The 21,605-nt window shown below is 44.3% G+C and overlaps 2 protein-coding genes across 21 annotated transcripts in view; one reads left to right on the top strand and one right to left on the bottom strand.

Moving 5' to 3' along the window:
* Positions 1–529: 529 nt before the first annotated feature.
* Positions 530–1,816, top strand: RPLP1 (ribosomal protein lateral stalk subunit P1). Its single transcript, XM_027713072.2, has 4 exons — positions 530–691; positions 799–873; positions 985–1,102; positions 1,695–1,816. The coding sequence occupies exons 1-4, from the start codon at positions 620–622 to the stop codon at positions 1,772–1,774; spliced, it is 345 nt and encodes a 114-aa protein (XP_027568873.1). The 5' UTR covers positions 530–619; the 3' UTR covers positions 1,775–1,816.
* A 1,160-nt stretch (positions 1,817–2,976) lies between these two features.
* PTK2 (protein tyrosine kinase 2) overlaps positions 2,977–21,605 on the bottom strand; it is a 191,037-nt gene continuing 172,408 nt past the window's right edge. For 7 of the 20 annotated variants that reach the window (XM_027713070.2, XM_027713052.2, XM_027713056.2 and 4 more), the window contains 9 exons: positions 20,313–20,450; positions 18,825–18,956; positions 12,478–12,540; positions 10,156–10,195; positions 9,381–9,490; positions 7,114–7,122; positions 5,635–5,790; positions 5,094–5,174; positions 2,977–4,214 (listed from right to left, as the gene is read on the bottom strand). In XM_027713070.2, coding sequence (XP_027568871.1) covers positions 4,005–4,214; positions 5,094–5,174; positions 5,635–5,790; positions 7,114–7,122; positions 9,381–9,490; positions 10,156–10,195; positions 12,478–12,540; positions 18,825–18,956; positions 20,313–20,450 — 939 coding nt within the window. In that variant the 3' untranslated portion in view covers positions 2,977–4,004. The remainder of the gene's footprint in view (positions 4,215–5,093; positions 5,175–5,634; positions 5,791–7,113; positions 7,123–9,380; positions 9,491–10,155; positions 10,196–12,477; positions 12,541–18,824; positions 18,957–20,312; positions 20,451–21,605) is intronic. The other 13 variants (XM_027713053.2, XM_027713057.2, XM_027713065.2 and 10 more) reach the window with 3 other exon arrangements.

The raw sequence follows: 21,605 nt of genomic DNA, 5'->3' as shown, positions 1-21,605 counted from the left end.
AGAAGTCAGGTTACACAGGGTACAGAGTTCTGGAGAAGCTAGGCAGTGGGAAGTTTTCACCAACGGCTCATTCTGCACCTTTTTTCCCCTGTTACATATAACTTACAGAAAATGGCACGGTTCGCGAGGCAGTGACGCCCCAAACAGCGGGGGGGAGGGTGAGTTTGTTCCTCAAGGATTAGGTTGGATACTAGGGAAAATTTCTTCACCAAAGGAGTTTTCCAGCCCTGTCACTGCCCAGGGCGGTGATGGAGTCCCCACCCCTGAAGGGATTTAAAAGCCGTGTGGATGTGGCACTTGAGGACACGGGTGGGCTTGGCAGTGCTGGGAGAACGGCTGGAGTCGGTGATGAGGGCTATTCCAGGGCATTGGATAATTGGGAATGAATTCCTCGCTGTGAGGGCGGTGAGGAACGGCGGGGGGGGAGAGGGGGGAAGCGGCGAGCGCCCGCCATGCGCGGCGGGTCACGGGGCGTGACGTCTCCGATGACATCACAGCACCGCCATTATAAAGCCGCGCCGCGCCTCCCGCCCCCTCTCGCTCCGCGGCGGCCCAAGGTGCTGAGTCCTTCTCACGAAGCTAAGGCCGAACCACCCGGCGACCAGCACCGCGCCCCGCCATGGCCTCCGTCTCCGAGCTCGCCTGCATCTACTCCGCCCTCATCCTGCACGACGACGAGGTCACCGTGACGGTGAGTGCGGCCGCACAAGATGGCGGCGGCGGGCGCGCGGCATGGCCGCCTGAGGGGCCACGCCGCGCCAGGCCGGGCGCGCTCTCACCGCCACCCTCTCGTTGCAGGAGGACAAGATCAACGCGCTCATCAAGGCGGCCGGAGTGAACGTGGAGCCATTCTGGCCGGGGCTGTTCGCCAAGGTGGGCGAGAGGGGCCGCGAGTTGTGCTGGGGCGCCGTGTGGCGCTCCCCCTCTCCCCCAACCCTCACCCCCTGTTAACGAGGCTTCGCTGCCGCTCCTTGTTCCCCACAGGCGCTGGCGAACATCGACATCGGGAGCCTGATCTGTAACGTGGGCGCGGGCGGCGGAGGGGCCCCGGCTGCCGCCGCCCCCGCGGGAGGTGCTGCGCCCGCCGGAGGAGCCGCCCCCGGTGAGTGGCGGCTGTGCCCGGCCGGGGCATGGAAACGGGGATCCATGGGATGGGTTGGGGTGGGAGGGAGCTTAGAGGTCAGCTAGTCAACCCCCCTGCCATAGGCAGGAACATCTCCACTAGAAGAGGTTGCTCAGAGCCTCATCCAGCCCGGCCTTGAACACTTCCAGGGACGGGGCATGTGCAGCTTTGGAGAGACCAGTTCACAGGCGCTGCTTTAATATGGCTTGTGCCTCAGTCTCTTCCGTGAGTCTTCCTAGAGCAAAGCACCCTCCCCTTTGGAAAGGCTGATGTTGCACGTTGAGTCAGTGTTGCAGCATTAGTGTTAGCTCAGAGTTAGGGCTGATCTTCCCATATGTCATCAGGGTCTCTTCTAAAGTTTTTCAGGTTTGATAGAAATTAGTTTTGAAGGCACAGAACCACATTCCTAGTAGTGCAAACACTGGTCTCCTTGTCTTGGTGGCTTAGATTTTTAGGACTGCTCGGGTCTTGCTTCTTGATGTTACAGTTAGTATATGTGAAGCCTTCTGTGGCACGTGACTTCTGAGCTGATAACATGGACATAAAACCTGACTCCTTTTTCCTTTTCTAGCCGAGGAGAAGAAAGAAGAGGAAAAGAAAGAAGAATCAGAGGAATCTGATGATGACATGGGCTTTGGTCTTTTTGACTAATTAAGTTTTGTACTTGCCTGTAATAAAGAACATCTACTTGTACTCCTGCCTCACGTGGATCAGTATGAAGGGGAGTGGGTGGAACATGAGGGTGTTACCTGTGGACGCCAAAACTGTCTTTGTGCATTAATCTGGGGCTTTACAACTCGTAGGTTTTTTGTACTCCACAGAGTTAAGGCTACTAACTGCATCCATAACCTATGGACAAAGGTGGGAATGTAATCCCACTGAGCATGGGATGTGACAACAGCTTGGAGCTACAGGATGTGGTTGTGTTTATCAGAAGCGCTCAGACGTGACTGGTTACAGCTCAAGAGAAGCTGTAACATTTCTAGTTCAAGCCTTACCAACAGTTCAGCTCCCACCTTGTCCCAGGTGATGGGACACAGCAGGGTGGCCCAGATGTGGCACTGCAGGGATCAGGTGCATTTCACAGTGCAGGAAAAGGCTGCAAATCTCAGGTGAAGGCCTGAGGGCAGTGTAAGGTACAGAATTATTTTGCCATTCCAGAAAAAAAAGGTCTCTGAAAACTGCTTTGGAGGGTGGGTGTGGGAGATGATTTAACATTGCTCTGTGAAAGGAGCAACTTAATTTCCAGAGCAATTGAACACGTTAAAGACTGTTCCAAATGTGTATTCCAAAGTATTAAAATTAAGCATTGCAAGATGTCCCAGGTGTGTAAGAAGGGCTCCCAAGTTGTGTAGGAGGGTAGTTCCACATCTAAACCAAACACTGATGCACTCTGCACTATCCCATCTTCACAAAAAAATGGAATTAGTTTTGTGGGAAGCTCATTTTAAAAAACACAGGCACTCATAGAAGAATTTGGTCCCTGTGCTGCTGCTGAGCACTCACCTGAGCTTCCAAAATAGCTCCTGCAAACCCTCCACTGCTTAAAGTAACCCTTTTTAAAGCAACCTCCACCAGGAAAATAAATTATAAAGGTCTAAAGGACTTCCAAAGTAGTTACAAGTCACACAGGTGGTAACACTGACTTATTCTGTGCTGGAGGAAAAACTGCTTTCTCAAAAGAACTAAATCTTGGGATTTCCTCCTTCAGTGCTTATCTACTGTTGCTCTTCAAGTCCTGCATAAATGAATTCTTAAAAGCTTGTGAATTAGGGTGGGGGGAAAACTCCAAGCAGAGAAAATCCTCAGTGATTTCTTCTGCAGTGCACACACACGAAATAATACAGTCAAAGTTTCACTGGTAACACCTTTTTAATAGGTCAAAGTAACTGTACAGTTTATTATATTCTTCCTGAGAATAATTTATATCCCTCAACAGCAAAAAGGGAGTGTGGTTTTTATTTCAACAGAACAGATGGCATAACTGGAAAACCAAGGAAAATCTAATTACACTGCTCTACTGTAACTCCTCCCAGGCAAGATAGACAAAAGGATGGGTTAGTTAACTACAGTGGGTTTAAAATAGTCATCATGGCTTTAATCTGTCTTTATAAATTATATAAAAATGGGGGACATGGGTGGTTACAGAACTCCTCTAAATGCAGCTCTGAATTGCTCTGGTACAAAGCAGCATTTTCACTTCCAAGGAAAACAACATTGCTACAAAAGAACTGGCACGTTATCCTGGTGAAAAAGACGAGTGTTCAGTTGTGTCCTACAGCTAGTTCCAAACAAATGCTTCACACAGTCACATAAAAGAAAAAGGCAGGAAGATGAAGAGGGCTTTAGTTTGTCTTGAAATGACCGAAGTCTTGAAAATATAGCTTTTTATTCTTTCTCTGTAAATCGTGATTAGCATATTGCGACATAAGTGTTCTAATAAAAAAAAATTCCAGTCCGGATAGTTCATATACTGTGGGCAAGAATTCTCAGCCCTGAGGTTTCCCCGAATTCTTCACTTCACAATATCTTGCTCTGATCTGCTGCTCCAACAGTTTTGGCTCCGAGATCGTGACCCTGTGGCAGCTCCATGCGATGGTGCAAAGGGCCCTGCGCTCCGGGGCCGCGAGTTCCCGAGGGCTCCTGTACAAACCTCATCTGTGGTGATGCCACTTCTGAATCCCAGACCAGCTTGGCTTTATGATAAAGACTGGGTTAAACTGCTGCGATGGGAGAACCAGCGGCGGTCGGTCAGGTCTGCTGAAGCGAGAGGCGCTGGAAAGCCAGGACTGCACTGGGTTAATCCTCACTGCTGGTGGAAGGTGAAGAACATCCTGTCGCAAGCAGAATTCCGAGACTGATGACACTCTTCCCTCAGTGCTTAGTGTGGCCTGGACTGGCTGATTTTCAGTCTGGCTTGGTCGATAACATCCAGCAGGTTTTTGGCATCCACAGCCAGAGCGTGAGCAGCCGTCAGCATTTGCTTCTTGTACTCCTGCTGCAGGCTGGTCATCACATACTGCTGGGCCAGTTTCATCTTGTTGATCAGCTCGGCCAGGTCCGAGTTCAGCAGCTTCTGTGCCATCTCAATCTGCAATGAGACAGTTCTGTCAGCTGGGGGGTGTTTGGAGCACTGCACTCAGAGCGATGCCACAGAGACACAGCCCCTGCCTGAGATTCCTGACTGCAGCTGGGGCTGTTTTGTGGGCACCACGTGGAGCATCGTATGGAATTTGGCAGCTGCTGCTCTACCCTGGGTGAAGATCAGGAGCAGCCCTGATCAGCTGCTGAGCCACCTGCTGTTAAACACCACCAAAACCCAGGTAGTGGATTTTAACCCACATCTTGGCACTAACACCTTGTTACGGGTTTTCAGGTCCTTGTTATCATCACTCTTTTTATTACTAAAGCAGCTCTATAGGCATAGCAGTAGCTCTACAAAATAAAACAGGTCAAGAAGGCACATACAGGTTGCTTAACCACATGGCTAAGCCAGGATGATTGTCTTAGATGGCACTTACAGAACCATTCTCTGTCCTTCTCATTATCACATTTGTTCCAAGATTTTGGAAGAAAACGTTTTACTCATGAACTTCACTGAAAGCTCTGTCACTTCTCATCCAGAACTAGGTTATTACAGGAAACCTTCCAGCTGCACCAAGCTCTGCTCAATTACCTGTTCAATGACTTTGAATTAACCCCCAATGGTCTCCCTGCCTTGGAATACTGGCCTTTATGTCTCCTTCCTCATTACTTACATCCAGTTTGAGCATCCTCACTAATACTAAGCCTATGTATGTCCATGCAGCAATTCTAATAAAATTCATTTAATGTAGACTTATAGCCCAGGAGTTCAGCCTGCTCAGTGAACCAAAATGTGTGCCCATGCCAAGAAGGGAGCACCAAAACGTGTCCCCACTGGCTGAGGCTGTGGAAAGATAAAGGCTGAGCTCAGGTGAGCTCCACATACCTCTCTGTGGGTGCTCGGAGGAAGCACTGGGAGGGTCTCGTCTACAGTTGCCAGTAAGGTTCTTAGTGCCAAACCAACCTCCTAAGAAAAAAAAAAAATAAGGAAATAAAGTTTAAAGACTTAGAATGAATAGATGAGAGAATTGTATGAATGCAGGAGGCAGCACACACACTTAGTTCCTCATCTGGATAAGAAGGGAGTTAGAACATGGCTGAGACACTTCAAAATCCCACCTGCAATTGTGTGTTTCACCATCAAAACAAATTGCCAAAGGGTTAATACAAAGTTTTCCTTAAAAAAGTGAAAATGTGGAGAAGACAGTGCACAACTTACCACCCTGGATAAGCACAGGCAAGTTGGGGAATAAAGCACCGTTGTGCGTAATACTGGGAACAGGATCCAAAGCTCCAGCCTCTGACCACAAGTCACCCACCCCGCAAACACAAAAAGCTTTTAATTTGCAGCTTCACAGAAAGTTTCTCCTATGCCACTTGAAGATCCAGGAAACAAATAACCCCCAATTTTAGGAATGTCTCCATACCTTCACCATGGGCACATACTCCTCGGGCGGAGCTGGCTGGATTTTACTGGACATCTCTATCACTGCCTTCACCAGCCCGGTTACATTTTCATAGACTTTGTCATTGGAGCGGTCCAGGTTGGCCGTGGGAGGAGGACTGATCTCCTGCGGCTGAATCTGGAAGCAGAGAGTGGCTGCTGAACCTCCTGTCCCCAGCAGATGGGGCTCAGCAGCTTCCCAACCTCTGCAGGCGGCCGGGAAGGGCTCACATTCCTCATATTCCCAACAGCCCCCCCCCCCGCTCGGTCCCACTGGTGCCCTGTTCTGGCTGAGCACACTCGCTCCAGGATCTCAAGGAAGTTTCTTTTAGTTCTTCTGACTGAACCTGATCTGTGAAATTACACCGGGCAATTATTACCAGGATTTTCCTGAAGAGCTTCCAGTATAACTCCCTCGACAGAGAATAATTTGAGGAACGACGAGTACCAAAGTACTTGATATGTCTAAGTGGTTCAAGTTCCACTGTTAAGGCAACAGGTATCAGGTTCCTCATTCCAGGAGCTTTTTTTGCGCTCCAGAGTAATGTCAGAGCACATAATAACACACTGATATGGAAAGGAGAATTGGAATGAGATAATCTTAGGTCCCTTCAGACCCAAACCATTTTATGATTCTGTAACATTATTCTTTTGTTAATGAAAATCCACAGCAGGTTAACGAAAATGGTGTCACCTGTAAACAGGTGGGAAACATGGACTGCTTTTAGAAAGTTGATTTCCAATAGATCAGAAAAAAACCTAATAGGTTAAAAATCCTGTAGTCCTTATTCATGCAAAACTTCCAATGAGTCAAGTCTGTCTGGAGTTAAATCCAAGACAGACTGAAATAATCCTGGGACAGAAACGAAAGAAAATTTGCAAACTTCTTCTGTAAGGTCCTCAGTATCTCTGAACTGGAAAGCTACAGGCATCCCACTTTCCCATAGCTATTCCCTGCTATGGGATGCCCAAGCAACCACTCAGTGGAAGAAGCTTAAAAAACTGCTGATTTCCTCTTGGTCACAGGGTGGTTTACCCACCCTGGCAATCTGAAATGGCTTGTGGTGCTTCAGCCCCCCACACTGGGTTACTGCTGGTTCTCAGGACTGGTCCCAGCTCCAGAGATGTTTCACTGGAAGCACCTGACATACTGCCCTGAGGAAATTATGAAATACTTGGATGAGACTTTCTCTTATAAGGAAGGAGTGCAGGATTTAGCATGTGGTGATTTCGTTTTGTAGCACTTCATTAAGTGGATACCAACAGCTATTACAGAGATTCAATCTAGTGCATTGATCAGAAAGTACTTCAGGAAAAAGAACACTGTAATCAGCTCAATCAGCAGGGAAAGGCTGTGATTCCAATTGGTTTCAGCAATCAAGAAGTTAAAGTCATTTGGCAAAGTCACATGCAAAGACATTTTGGAATAGGGCACGGACACACACGCTCACGCACTGCTTACCCTCCATGGCTATGGTTGAGCAGAATGTGGGGGAAGGTTAAAGAAATTTACCAAAAGAAGGGAAAAAAAGAAAAACAATATTAATAAAACTCAGCAGGGGAAAAAAAAAACCCAAACCAAACCAAACCCAAAACATGTGTAGCAATAAGAGACCAGTTAAAAAGCCTGCAACGGAAATGCATCCTCACCATTCCCGGCAGTCACTCGTGTTAGCTCTTGGTCTGTGTGTTACAGAATGACCTGCTGTGCACCCGTGTGGGCAGTGGAAGGGTTTGCCATGCACCCATGCTTCCTTCTGACTAAACACATGGGAGGACATCATGCAAAGCTGGACAGGAGCAAGCCAGTCTGGCAAGCAGCAGAGTGTGAATGGAGCAGAGGGCCTGGGTAGTGGTGGGGAACAACCTGTCCTGGGAATGCTGGGCCCTTTACACAAACAATCCAGTACTCACTGGATTTAAGAAAATGTTGTAGCCATCTTTCTGAAACTTTTCTTTTTGTTTTGGGAAGTCATGATAGGAAAAACATGGTCATGTAACTGTGCCGCTCTCGTTCTCAATGACTAATCACAGTTGGGGTGAACTACCGAGAACCCACTCTAGATGATACCCAACCCATGGAATTCCAGGCCCTAACCTTCCAAAACTATGGACACTGTATTTCTTAACACTTGATTTCTCTTTCTCTTTCCCCAACATCAACACTATTGCTCTGCAGACTGTGAAGTGCTGAGTTTCCTTGTGGAACTGGTTGACGCTGCCTCAGCCACGAACACAGACCCATGTGCTCCCCAGGGCCTGCCCTGAAAGCTCCTGAGGACAAGCAGTCCCAATCCTCTTCATTTGTGTTCTGCAGAGAAGGGAGACTGAAACGGGAGTCTGAACTAGGTGTACAGAAAAGGGAGTCTGAAATGAATCCTAGAAGCATCTTCAGTTTAGGACTGCAGTCACAGCTATACCAAAAAATAATGGGCTGTTTTCCTTATGGGACATAAAACAATCTAATTTCAAGAAAATCTTAACAGAAAAAAAATAAAATCAGCCCTTCTTTCCTACTCAAGAAGCTATTTAGTACACAAATCCTGTTCACTTGTCACTACTGATGTCTTTGGCTGTCTCAGGTTTAGTTTGTTTGTCAAAAGGATGTATTTCAGAAAACATTTTTCATGTTCCAATATCAGCATTTAGAAAGGAAACTTTAGAGAAACCAAGTTTAGTAACACATCTGTTACTGCTTTTTGACATTTTCTGAGGCTTGGCAGCTCAAAAAGCACTGGCATCAGCTTATAATAAATAATCTTGCTCAAATTCATCACTGCTAGCTGTTTACGCTGATTCTTACACATTCCAATAATCCCAGAACAAGAGCAGGAGTGAGACACAGGCTGGCAGTGCCTGGGATCAATTTGTGCTGAACATACTGCTCTGATGGCAGGTTTTGAATTTCATGCTTAGATAAACTGGGCTTTTTCTGTACTTTCTCAAAGCACCTAAAATAAGAGTGACTTATCCCAACTGCTGTGGCCACCACAACATGGATTCCCTCTCTTTACTACAGGCTTGGCATTCTTTCCTGAAGATTAGAAAGGTAACAGGAGCCCCACTGGCAGGGAACAGCGCACAGAGGGATGGTTTTGCAAGTGCCTGACATCCTCAGGAGCAGTTCTGTGGACACGAACTGCAGCAGGGGCAGGACACTGTGTTTCACAGCAGCATCTCTGCTACACAACTGCTGTCACATTTCAGTTTTGGCTTTATTGCCTATTTATGGAGACAAAACAACACAAGGGAAGTATCTCAAGCCCAGGTCAGACAGCCCATTTCCCCTCTTTATTCCCCAGAGCTCGTAGGGTTTGAGGAGCCTGGGTGCTGCAGCAAGAGCTCTTTGAGCACCACAGTTCAGACAGGTCTTCCTTCCCTCTGACCGAGAACAAGACACTTTGGTACCACCCAAGCAACTGGGAACCCTTGGTGTGCTCCTTCCCACTGAGCAGGGAAAGGAGGCTGTGTCCATATGGGACATCTCATATGCTCCTCCAACTAGAAACAAGCTCACCTGGGCAAGGCTCTAGGTGAGGAACATGCTGAATCACAGTCATGGAGGACCCAAGGCTATCAGTGACCTCCCCACCTCCCTGGAGAGCTGCCAGGGCAGCATTTACTGTGGGGTGTTTGGTCGCCTCTGCTTTCCACAGTTTCGACTTCAGGAGCACCCAACTACCTCACAGCAGTAATGTGTGACTCTAAAGGTGGCACTGAGCAATGTACCTTCACGCCCTCGTTGTAGCTGTCCACGGGGCTGTTCAGGCTGGCCAGGCTGCCCAGATGTCCGGGGGCTCCGGGGCGCGGGGGCTTCTTTGGCGGAGCTGCGTGATCTGCTTAACAGAGACAATTCACATTTTTAGAGGACCAACATGCCGGAAGTACCTGCACCATTCTGGTCTGCCCACGCTACACAGGCTGCACATGCTCTTCTCTACTAGCACAGGAGATGGACATCTTAATGTGTCTTGCAGTGAATTCACTGTTTGTAGGAGCTGCACTTTGTGAGAACTCGACTGTTTTACAGGATACTTTGAAAAATTCCCTATGGGAGGCAACCGCTACTGCTCCCAACACACCTGCTCCACCCCTGAGAGGTTCTCACCTCTCAGTACCAACACGCTGTGTGTGTGTCTGGGAAAACTGGACTTCTTCCTGGAAGGAATCCTGGGTGTGATTCACTTTGAGACTGGGAAACCCAGCTTCAGGTGTCTACTTCTGTTTTACATGTCTGAACTCCACACTGGGTGAAGTCCCACACTGACTCATCTTCCTCTAGACACTTCCTGCCTGTTGATCTAAACACTTCCCTGGCTTTGCTGACTGCATGTCTGGGACCTGCACAAGGAATCTGAACACACACTGCACCAAACATCTCTGTGTAGTACCTGGAACTGAATTCACCCTGTATGGAAATACTGGCACGAACTTTTGTCACTACTGCTGCTGGAAGACTTGTAATCAAGGATTCAAGATGACAGTATATGAATTTACTGCTTACCTGGTTTACCCACAGGCTGATATATGTGCTGGTTACCAGCCTATAAAACAAAATAAACATTTGAAGTAGTTATTGCAGTGCTCACAGCTTTCATCAGCACTGTCTCAAACACTGAGAGTAGCCAGTTCTCAGCACATTTCCCAACAGTTAAAAATACATCCCTATTCACCATCATCAGCCCCTCACTACAGGTCTATTAGTTACGGAGTAAGAAAAGCATTTTCATGTATCTTGTATCGCTCACAACAGCCCTGCCTCTACATCACAGTTTATCCTTCCTTGTTACTCAAACGTGGTGGGATAGTCACAGGCATTTCCAGCCTGTGTCCACAGATCCAACTGTAGAGGTCACAGTGGTGAAGGAGAAATGGTACTGGGGCCCATGGATGCTGGTTGTTTTTTAAGAACTCAAAGACAGGCAATTCCAAAGCGCTGGAAGTCAAACAAGTAGGGCAGAAGGCTGGCCTGGTGGAGCAGGGATCTTCTTCTGGAACTCAGGTGGACAAAGGAAGTGTACAAACTTTGGAAACAAGGACGGGTGACAGGGATAGGTGACATTCCTACAGAGATGCTGTTTGCCACTGCAGGGAGACGATTTGTGCAGTCAAAGGTCGACCACAGTTCCAGCTGGACAGCACAACAGAAGGGGCTTTTTAAAAGCCCCAACAGCTAAAGGAGAATAGAAATAACACTGGTCTGTTGCTCGATGAGGTTGGTCACCTCACAAATAGGGACACAGACAAAGTGGAGACATTCGGTCATGTCATTAAGTTTGATTTGTGCTGTTAACCTAAATATTTCAAATCTGATAATCCCGGGGGAAAAGAAAGGGGGCAAGAGAGGAAGGAGAGTAAAATCCCACTAAGATAATTCTTGAACTTTTACTTCCGGAAAATTGTGTAATGAGAGTATATGTGAAAAGCATGTGATCACTCAGGAAATACTAAAATGTGTGTGGTAACTCCTCATTTGTGTCACTGCCCGATTTCTCATCCTCTCGATGAGAAACTGAAGTTGACTCACAGCAGCATGAGGCACTTCCCACTGCAAATGAAGACAGAGTATGTTCTGAATCTACTGAGAATGATAAAACTGCAAAATCAATTTCTGGAACCAGAAGTGTAGTTATCACGAATTAGAGTCTCTTTAAAACTCATTTTGCCCATGATCACCAAGTGTTTTCTTCACACTCTTTCAAATGGAGTGTGAAATTGTACTACCTCCTCTGGGCAGACAGGACTTCCCCTACAAACAGTTTGGGATCTGGGGGCTGTAACCTGTGACATGACCTCAAAATCTCCAGGGCATCTCAGAACATCTTCAGAAGCAGCACAGAACTTGCTCTTATATAAAGATGCAACAATATCCAAGGCATAACAGTAACTAATAGTCTTGTCCAATTTCATGGAAAAAATCTTAGGAGCTTCCAGACATGAATGTCTCCAGGGATCATTCTGCAGTGTGTCAGTTATACACTCATTCATGACTGTGCTTTGGCTGCAAATGCAGGAAGAATCCCTAAATTCTTAAGTGGTGAAGAAATGCTGAAGCCAAACTAGGAGTTTACAATCTCATCCCAAATGAACCAGGAGAGTGAATTTAAAATATTCTCTACTTTAAAGGTGACCCCTAGGGAAAAACAGTGGGTGAAGCACCAGGTTTGTGTCATTAACAGTCCCTAAACTAATCAGTATGATCCAGAGATTCCAATGGCAATTAAACAATTAGAGAGATGGTTTTAGTTAAACACACAGGAGTTAAGCCATTGAAAAAGAACACTCGAGCTGCAGCTGCTGTCTGGGAATAAAGGAATGGCTGTGGGATTTATTCCCATTGTTTCACAGAGAACCATTTACCCCAAACAGATTTCTGGGTCATACAACAGCAACATTTACATTCCTTGCAAGAAAACCCATTTAAACAACTGCAAAAGTTACTTTAGTCCTGCTTCCTGTTGACAGAACTTGCAGAAAACAATCCACATTCTTAAATAAAAGCCCCAATTCTACAGCACATGACCACTTGAAAATTATTGCAACATATTTATAGAAACATTTTAGGATTTGTTTCAAGAACAGCTCAAACAGGGGGGAAAAAAACAAACACAAAACAAAACAAACCCACAAACCCCCCAAAACTGCTGCATGAACCCGTTTGCCGTGGCTGCCGTTCCCACTGAAGCTGAGCCTCTTGGAAAAGTTGTACAACCACGTAATAATAGTGGAAATATTTAGCAAAAACTTTAGGTTGTCTCCAACAACTGAGAGCGGGTATGACACGTTCTACCAGGAAACCGGAGGAAAAGATCCCACATATACTCACTGGGCCCTGGAGACCTCCATCCTCCCGGTCGATGCTGCCCCTGGAGAGCCGCACGTCGGGTTTCTGAAACAGAAATCAAACATCTCACTCCGTGCTCTCCTTACCCCTCGTGCCCTCGCCTTAGAGGCATTGAAAAAGCCAGGAAAATCCTGTTAAAAGCACACACTGACAAATCCAGATGTCATTTCATTCCAGCCCCTACACCCCCACCGCAGCTCCTGAAGCCCTTGGCAGCCTCGGCTGCTCCCGCTCCTCCAGCACCCACTCCCAGCACGGGGCTAAAAACACCCTAATGAATATCCATAGTACCATTGCCCCAGCACAACACTGGAAAACCTGCATTTTAACTTTCTCAAAGGCAGCAAAAGTTGTGGTTTTCTTTAAAAAAAAAAAAAAAAAAGAAGAAGAAGAAAAAGAAAAAAAATCGCTTGCTTCCCAACAGCAAAATTCCAACCACAGGATGAGAAACGCTGTGCATAAATTCCCGCTTCCTGCCCCAGGATGGCTTATATGTACTTGGCTCCCTCTCCAAGCCTGCAAATGGGGCCAATTACTGGAGCTCTTTAAACAGTCCATTTGGATACAGCAAGCTAACAAAGCCATCCAGATGCCATTTTCTCCCCCTACAAGCAACAAAAACGTCTATTTTATGTTTTAAGCACAGGAACCCGGGGATTGGTTGTCCTAAAAAAGTAAAAATTAAACCACACCTTTCCCCCCTCCCCAAAGAAACTGGTAATTTTTCTCATAGAATATCCTAAGTTGGAAGGGATCTACCAGGATCACTGGGTCCAACTCCTGCCCCTGCACTGGAAAACCCCACACGTCTCCACAGCAAATCCAGGTAGGTTGTATTTATTCTTCAAGGACAAGGTTAATTACATGGAAAGACAAAGAACAGTGGATGTGAAACCAAGGTTAACCCTGATCTGCCAACACAAGCTCACAAGAATGAGAGCATGTCTCTAGTGCACAAATTCCGGCACTTAAAACCAGAGGATTTATCTGACTCTCCTACGAAACTGGATGAGGAGTTAATGAAAGGGGATAAAATGCACATCTACAGCAGTGTAAATACAACTTCCTTCACATGTCTGCATGTATTTATACATAAAATGGTCACACACAGCATGAGAAGGAACATTTTTTATTTAGGGAAACGTAGGCGTGCGAATACTGAGTGTAACTAAACTGACCCCATGTCCTTTCAGGGTTAGTCTGGGGGGGACAAATATATCCTTTTCTTGTTTAAAGCTACTCCAGATCCCTTTCCTCCTTTTAAAAACCCTAAAGAATAATTCCAACTCACATATCCTGCGCTAAGAGAATCTAAAAACCATCAGGGCAGAAGGAACTTGCAAAGATACACTAATACTGATCTTTTGTCATTAAAAATACTCCAGTTGTGCTTTCAATTTGTCAGGAAGGCTTATATTTAGAATTTTCATTCAGTCTTCTGCAGACTGAGTGAGGAACAGCCAGAAATGGTCGCTGCCTGAAAAAACTTGCAGATTAAAAATAGACAATCATATCAGACAGGGAAATATTTAACCCCATAAACTTCTTTCATCTTTTCCCAACATTCTCCTCTGCCCCATCAAAACGTGGATAGTCAGGAACACAAGGAACAACAGAGAAATATTCAACACACTTCTGTGTCCAGTGTCCAAGAAAAGGCCAATGACATATTTACTGACTTCAGTGTTCTAATAAATTCTAACAGCTCCCATTTTAGTAAACGATACTGTGATTTATTCATTTATGTATCTGTGGAAATTTCAAAAGACAAGTTACTTTACAGTAAAGGTGATTTGGATGATCAAACTCCCGTTGTATTTTAAAGTACTACTTAGCAGCAATTCTTATGCCTCTGCAGTGGCAAGAACTTCAACTGGAGCCCTTCATGCTGGCCTGACAGCAATGCATTGCTGGATTTTTAATACTGAGAGTGTTTAGTGCAACATTCTCTCGGTCAAAAATCAGCCTCACACCAAAACCAAGCTGTTCTGTACTTCACACACCACTTCACAGCCCCAAAGCACGTCCTGCCATGTTTCCAGTCCCTGCCATGGCAGCCCTCCCAAAAAACAGAAGAGAGGGAGAACTCTTGTGTTGTTAAAATCTTGCAGAAAAACAAAATCTTTCAAAAGTAAAGGGATCTTTTGTCTAATAAATAGTCTGCTATCCGAAATCTTTGGAAATGTCAAGAGGATTTTTCAGACAGGATCCGTAACGTTGACAAACGGGGACATAATCTACTTTATTTCCAGTATTTCTGGCTAGTTGCTAATAAAAGAACATGCAAGTCTTGGTGTTCTCAGGACATGTCGAATTTTAATGTCTTGGTGGGATTTTCTCAAGCTAAAAATTAAAATCTTATTTTAGCAACAGTTCACATCAATTATACTTGAATTGCAGTTCTCAGTGTCAAAACAGGACAAAACCACAACTATGTGGGAATTTCAGAAAAAAAAACAACAAATCCAAGCATGATAAAGAAACTATGTGAGTTATTTCTTCTTAGCCTATCCCAGAAAGGACTATAAATTTCTCAGCACAACACTGTTCTGTCTGCTGAGGAGTCACTAAAAGGCACAAACATATATATCTTTATTTATATGATTAAAAGTAATGCACGTAACATCAGTACAGTCACAAAGAAAGGTTCAAACTGGAAACTCCACATAAAGAGGGAATTAAACAGGCCCAAAAGAAAAGAACTGTTGTATAAAATGTTCAGAGATAGTAACATGTTTGTAGTGCAGCTTCTCACCCTCCACCTGCATATGCCCTGGACAGAGATTGTCTCCTGCAGTGACCTGTATCAAGCTTTAGGTGCAGTAATGCTTTGTCTTTGCTTCAGCTTTCTCAAAAATAATTTGGATATTTCTGCCCTTCCTGGAGATGCTCATCTCCAAAGCACTTGCTATCAAGAGAGCATGAAAGTCCACAAGTTTAATCAGGGCCCATTAAAGCTGCCAGACTATTGGGCTGTATCCACATCCCCTCCCTGGCAGGGGCTGGGAGGGAGTGTCAGTCCCAGATCCCTGAAAATCAACCCCTTCACCAATTCTCTTCTCACCTCCCAGTGAATGTATTTGGTACGATTTAAAATTAAACACTTCTTTACTCTTCAGGTTTTTACACAACAGATTCATTTGCATTCAGGAGCTTCCCATGAGGAGAGACCTGTTTGTTTTCTCTTTTTACAGCAGAATCTCAGAATTCTGGATTGTGCTAAGGCTGCAGCTTGCAAACAACATTTCTGTCTCCTCTCAAGCACTGACTAGTCCCATGTTCTCCAAGGACCAGTTTCAGGCAAACTGCTTACACTGATAACAACCTCCCCAAAGACCGACACATTTCCATTTCAATGCCACTGCAACTTAATTCCCCATCTGGGGTGTCCCTTCCAGCACACATCAGCACTGTTTATCCACATCCTAACGTGCTGTGAGTTGTGTTTTCTCCCTGTAGAAGCAGCAGTAAATTCCAAGTCGTGAGCAAGTTGCTGTTACTCTGGGGAAACAAAAATTGTACCAACAGAAATCCCACAGAGGATTTTTTGTCTCGTTGAAGTGTCTTACATTACATGTTTTGCAGTTGCTCTCCGTGAGTCCAACTCCCAGCAGTACAAGTGGGATGTGCTGTAGAGCCTGAAGACTGGGTCAACAGAGATGCTTTTGGAAGTAGACAGTTTACACTGAGAATATTACAGATGGTTACATAAATTAAATATTAAATATTTTTTCTACGTACGTTAAATATTAAAATCTGGCTCTCCTCTCTTTGTTCTTCTCTGTGCTCAAAAGGGCAAGTATTCTTCTGAAACCTACCTGAAGCAGGGAGGTCCAAGACTTCTTCCTAAATCACCTGGAGTGAAAATAGGGAAAGTACTTCTCCTAAAAGCAGAAATGTCACTAGTCACTCACCAGAGGACATGGGCCAAGGAACATGTGTGTGTGTAATTTGTGGCTTATTTCTATGCTGGACCTTATTACGTGGACCTTAATGCCTTATTTTATGTGTTTGGACTCTCATGCATGAGCTGTGGATATCCTTCAGGAGATCTGCAAGGCTTCCAAGAGTAACTCCCCACAATGACTCTTTTACCATTGTGATTCCTCCAGGGCTAAACTCCGAAATCCACATTCCTCTTCCAAGAAACACCCATCTATAAATGGAAGATTTCCCTGACACACATCCTGCCATGAGCTCAAAGACACCCTTTGCCTATCAGCAGCTTGTTCAGCTTCTGACACAGGGTATAAATCTGTAAAGGGCATTCGAGTCTGAACCCCAAAATCTTGATAGTCAAAATGTTAATGGGGAAAAAAAAAGAACTGAAGTCCCTTATGGATTCCAATTCCTCAACAGAATAGATGCAACAGAGATGGTGTCTCCTTGGAATAAAACTAACACATAATGAAAACACACTCTTCCAAACATATGCCAAGACTGTACTGGAGATAAAAGAAAAATCAGCAAGATCCTCCTCAACATCAATCTGGGGTATAATAAACATCCTAATGGTCCAGAGACTGAATCAAAACAGAACAAATACTAAAAATATTTATCATTTATTCTGCAGAAAAACTCAGAAAGTTCTGTGCAGGAAGTTCCCACACAACCTACTCCCACCTGAAATGTGAATGCCTCATTCCCAGTAAGCACATTAATTCCTCAAAAAGTTCTTGACCACCTTGTAAGTTTTAACTGTCAATGGGACGAGTTTGACCTCCTGGGTTGTGTAAGTCACAAGCAACTGGTGCCACTCAAGACTGGAAAACTAATGCCTAAATTAGGGAAGAAATTTTCCTTTCCCCTCCCTCTCTTCAGCTTGTAACAAACTGGACAAAGCAATCTGGGCACAGTGGTTTCTTTACTGTCACCCAGTGGCAAACTGCAAACTCCTGAGTGGATTTAGAAGAAAACCAGCTTCGATATCCTTGAATCAAAAGTAACTTCTTAACTCTGGCACAACATGAATCTCAGTATGTCCTGGACATAGGGGCATCTATCAGTAGCTCTCAAAAGATTTATCCTGCCTTGGTTGTCTTTACAGCCACTGGCTGTTTGGAACAGTTGGGAATACCAAACATAACTGAATTCCTGAGAGACTAAGACAAGTCAACTGGAAAGGAATGAGGTCTTGGTAATGCCTACATACAAGACCTGCTCTCCTTTCCTGACCTCTGGCTTCCTGGGGAATAAAGCATCAATTCTTGTTTTCAAGGAATTCAATGCCTTGGGTTAAAGATCCCTAGAAGACCATTTCACGTTCTGTGAGGCAAACACAACTGGCAATTTTGGTGTCTAAAATAAAATTAATTCAGTTGTAAGATTTTCCTGGAGACCACTTCTAGACAGTACAGAGAACTCTTCCAGAGACCACAGACTATTTGTCACCATCTGCTTTAAATGGAGAGCTCATTTATCCAAATGTACCTTCCACAACACACCCAAGGCACCTGCATGGATACAGGCACGTTTTGTAAATACGTACAACATGAAAGACTTCCAAACTGAAACATCCCTTGAAATATGCTTGAGATCAAACACATGAGTGATGTCTGTCACAACCCACACCAGCACTGTAAATTATCCACCTGTCCCACGAGGCTCAGGAACTCACAGGCTCCCCAGGAGCCTGCACAGAGTAACCTGCTACCGCCACCTTCTACTGCCACCTTTCTGCTCCACCTGGAGCCATGAGCCTCAAGTAGGAGAATTTTAACACAGAACTTGAATTTTGACAAGTGGGAAGCCAGAGCTGAACCGAAAAACATACACCAGGGGCACTGACAACAAGGAAATATGGAATTGCAGAGAAACGGCTTTGGAAGATCCCATTACCAATGATTTCTTCTTCCTCCTTCTGGTGATGTTCAGAGCTTTTCCTCACCTCACAGAGCTCTCCTTGTACTTCTTCCCACTAACACGTGTCATTATTCCTCCACTGCAGGACCGCTTACAACTCTTAGCACAGTCAGGGCCCTTAGATGGCTGATTATCCCTTTTTTAGGGGTGGAGTACCCACAGATCCATCTCCTTTAGAACAAACTGGCAAACTCCAGACTGGCACAGAATTTTATCCACAACTTCCCACACATAAACACTCAACTGGATATAATGAGATTCACCAAAGGTCACAGATGTTCAAGATATCTGCAATACAGGACTCAATAGCTGAACACTTAATTCAAAACCTGCTTCCAAACCCACATTTAGTAGTGACTCCTGCGTTCAGTAAATTTTCTCATTTCACAGAAATGACCACATTTAGCAAGCTGCAATAAAAAAGAAAATAATTAGAAAGAATTAAGCACTCTGAAACAAAGGCTTACCAGGAATCGTTCCTCTTTCTCCAGCCAGCGCTGATCTTCCTCCATCTCTTGTTGCTGTCGTATCAACCTCTCCTCCATGAGGTGTGTGGGTAGAACTTGGCTCATCCCTCGTATGTCCATAGTGCCCGAATCCTACAATCCAGGGTTAAGTTTATTCAGTCTCACAACTTAAAATTTGTATAAACAGCTGCAAGAACTTATAGCTTATAAAAGAACAGATTTTTAGAAGCCCAAATGTGCAACAGCAGCCAAACAGAGTTCCTCGAACTCCTCATAAACTGAAGCAGAGCAGCAGAAGAAACTCTTTCCAACTGCAAACATTTTATCTGCCTCGGTCCTAAGTCACTGCAAACAAACAGATTTGAAAGATTCTGTTCTGGTTTTCAGCAACATTGTTGCTTCTTGTATTGCACTTCATTTGAGTTGGACAACAAAACCAGATTTATCAATTTTGTTTTCTTGGTTTGAGCAATAATGTAACCATCCAGTTGTTAGAAGCTGCAAGATACGTTGGGTTTTTTTTACTCAAAATAAATATGCTGTTCAATGTTAGCCAACACTTGCAAAGCATGTCACAAAAACATTTTTAATGAATTTTTGAGCAAATATTTATGCCTGTCTTAAGCTTACAAATACTCCACATACCATATCCCAATGTTGCCTGGAAATCATTAGCAAATAGTGTATAAATTAGTGTTTTTAAAAAAACCAAGGGGAATTTGGTAACAAACTTCCCTGTATTTAACAGGTAAGTCTCAGCTATCACTTAAATGTTTATCAGAAGAACAGGGAACAGAGCTGGTTAGAGAAGGAATGGATTTAAGACAGAAGCTTGCATAAAGTGAATCTCTGTGGAAGGAAAAAAATGGATGCAAATGTATTTAACACTGGAGAAAGGAAAAGAAATGACAGAAGGTTAAAAAGGGAATTAATTCGATGTTCCTTTCAGCAGCTCTGTGCCATCACAAGGGGCTGAAGAGCACCCAAAAGGAATAAAACTCAGGAAGAAGAGCTTTGCAGACCATTTCATTTTCTGTTCTGGATAAGTTACAGAGAAGCCTCAGATCCTTCATCTGAGCTGGGTATCTCCCATGAGGGGTATTTTTACACAGTAATGATATTATGTATTTTACGTGAAACGTTCCCATCTCTATCAACAGCACTAAGTTCCAGTAAAGCCTTCTTTTAACTAACACCAAATATTTGCTATCAGTCAGTTAAGATAATAAGTAGTAACAACAAGTAACAATCAAGAATTTGTGTTGACACTTCATGCCCAGCCTCACACAGAAGGATTTGTTTCAAAAGGAACAGAATTCAGTCCTGACTCCCAGCCCACCGAAGTGAGGCAATTTTAAAAAGCACCAGTGAAACACCTAAGTTTCCTACAACAGATCTACCTAAATAATAACAGTAATATAATTTGTAATAATAAAAATTGTATTTAACTGTAAAGAACACAAAACCAGACGTGCCAGTTCACAATACCTCCATGTTTGGTTGCCACACTGATATTTCCTGAGGCCGATGGTTCCAGGAATCTGCTTGATCCAAGAGAGAAGCTTGCCCAGGATAAATGCTGCCTGCCATGGCTGGTATCCCATGAGAACCAGGGTAGCCAGACACCTTTGGGGGGGGCAAAAAAACCCCACACAAAGAAAAACAGGAAAAACCAGAGATATTAATAAGACCTGTGCTTCCCCATAATTAGTACCTATGTCCCCCCCACGACAGTAAAAATGAAAGCACAGAAATGACTCAATTCAGTCACTGAGAGGGAAGAGGGGAAGCAACATGAGAAGAAGGAAGCTGAGCCAAAACATGACAAAACCCCTCTTTTTTTAGTCTTTGATGATGCCTATCTATTTTAGAATACCTATATATATATTAATATAGAGAAATATAACTTTTGGGGATAACTATAACTATTTGAGGGTGCCTATCAAACCAGCAGCATTAGAGCGTGTTCTAACCTCTTCAGTCAAGAAGATCAAAGTCCTCTGAGGACAAAACTAAATAGTCCTCTGAGAACAAAACTAAATCTATAGATACATATGTAAGAGCTACACATGCAGAGCTCGTGTTCCAGTTAATAGGAGCCTGCAAACATCACCCTACAGAGCCCCATAAAAATGGACCTGCTGTATGTTACAGGCTTAAGACTTGAGTGACACCATGTAATTAGTGTGCTTAACTGCATGGCCTGGGAAGTTCTCCACAGGAAAATCCAAGTCGTTTTAATGAGTCTGAAGTACTTATTAAACCAAGGAAAACCTCCCCCTCTCCATGAAAAAAAACCCCTTGACCGAGATGCCTGTAAACAGTTGTAGCCTTGAACTAACCTAAAATTGACTCAAAGTCCTTTAATGAAAAACTTTTGTTTTAAATTTCTTCAGCAGTGTTAGGAAGAAAAGCAAAACCTCTGAGGATACAAAAGGCAGAGCAGCTATCAGGCAACAGAAAATAAAATATGAATGATCCCAAGGAAAGTCCCCCATTTTATAAGGCAAGTAATTTCATAGCTCAGCACAAATGTTAACATGAACACCACATTCCTTCAATAAATATGGAAATGGCTGATGTGTTTTACTGCAGTTTCAGGAATCTGAACACCACATCAGATATGGGAATATCTGCCATCTGGAGTAAACCTACTAGGCTCAGTGTGTGTGTTTTGTTTTTTTTTTCTGATGCAAAACAAAACTCATTGAACAGAACTGGATTAAAATACACCACATAAGAATTGAATCAATCCCACCAGCTGCAACTGAGATAGAAAGC

The sequence above is a fragment of the Pipra filicauda genome, unplaced genomic scaffold, assembly GCF_003945595.2.
Source record: "Pipra filicauda isolate LSUMZ 115617 unplaced genomic scaffold, ASM394559v2 scaffold251_size2273266_pilon, whole genome shotgun sequence".
Lineage (NCBI taxonomy): Eukaryota > Metazoa > Chordata > Aves > Passeriformes > Pipridae > Pipra > Pipra filicauda.
This window is presented reverse-complemented; position numbering and strand designations above follow the sequence as displayed.

Coding starts and splice junctions, on each gene's coding strand:
- RPLP1 (XM_027713072.2), top strand. CDS start 620: ATGGCCTCCGTCTCCGAGCTCGCCTGCATCTACTCCGCCCTCATCCTG. Junction 692..798: donor ACGACGAGGTCACCGTGACG/GTGAGTGCGGCC, acceptor CTCTCGTTGCAG/GAGGACAAGATCAACGCGCT. Junction 874..984: donor GGCCGGGGCTGTTCGCCAAG/GTGGGCGAGAGG, acceptor TGTTCCCCACAG/GCGCTGGCGAACATCGACAT.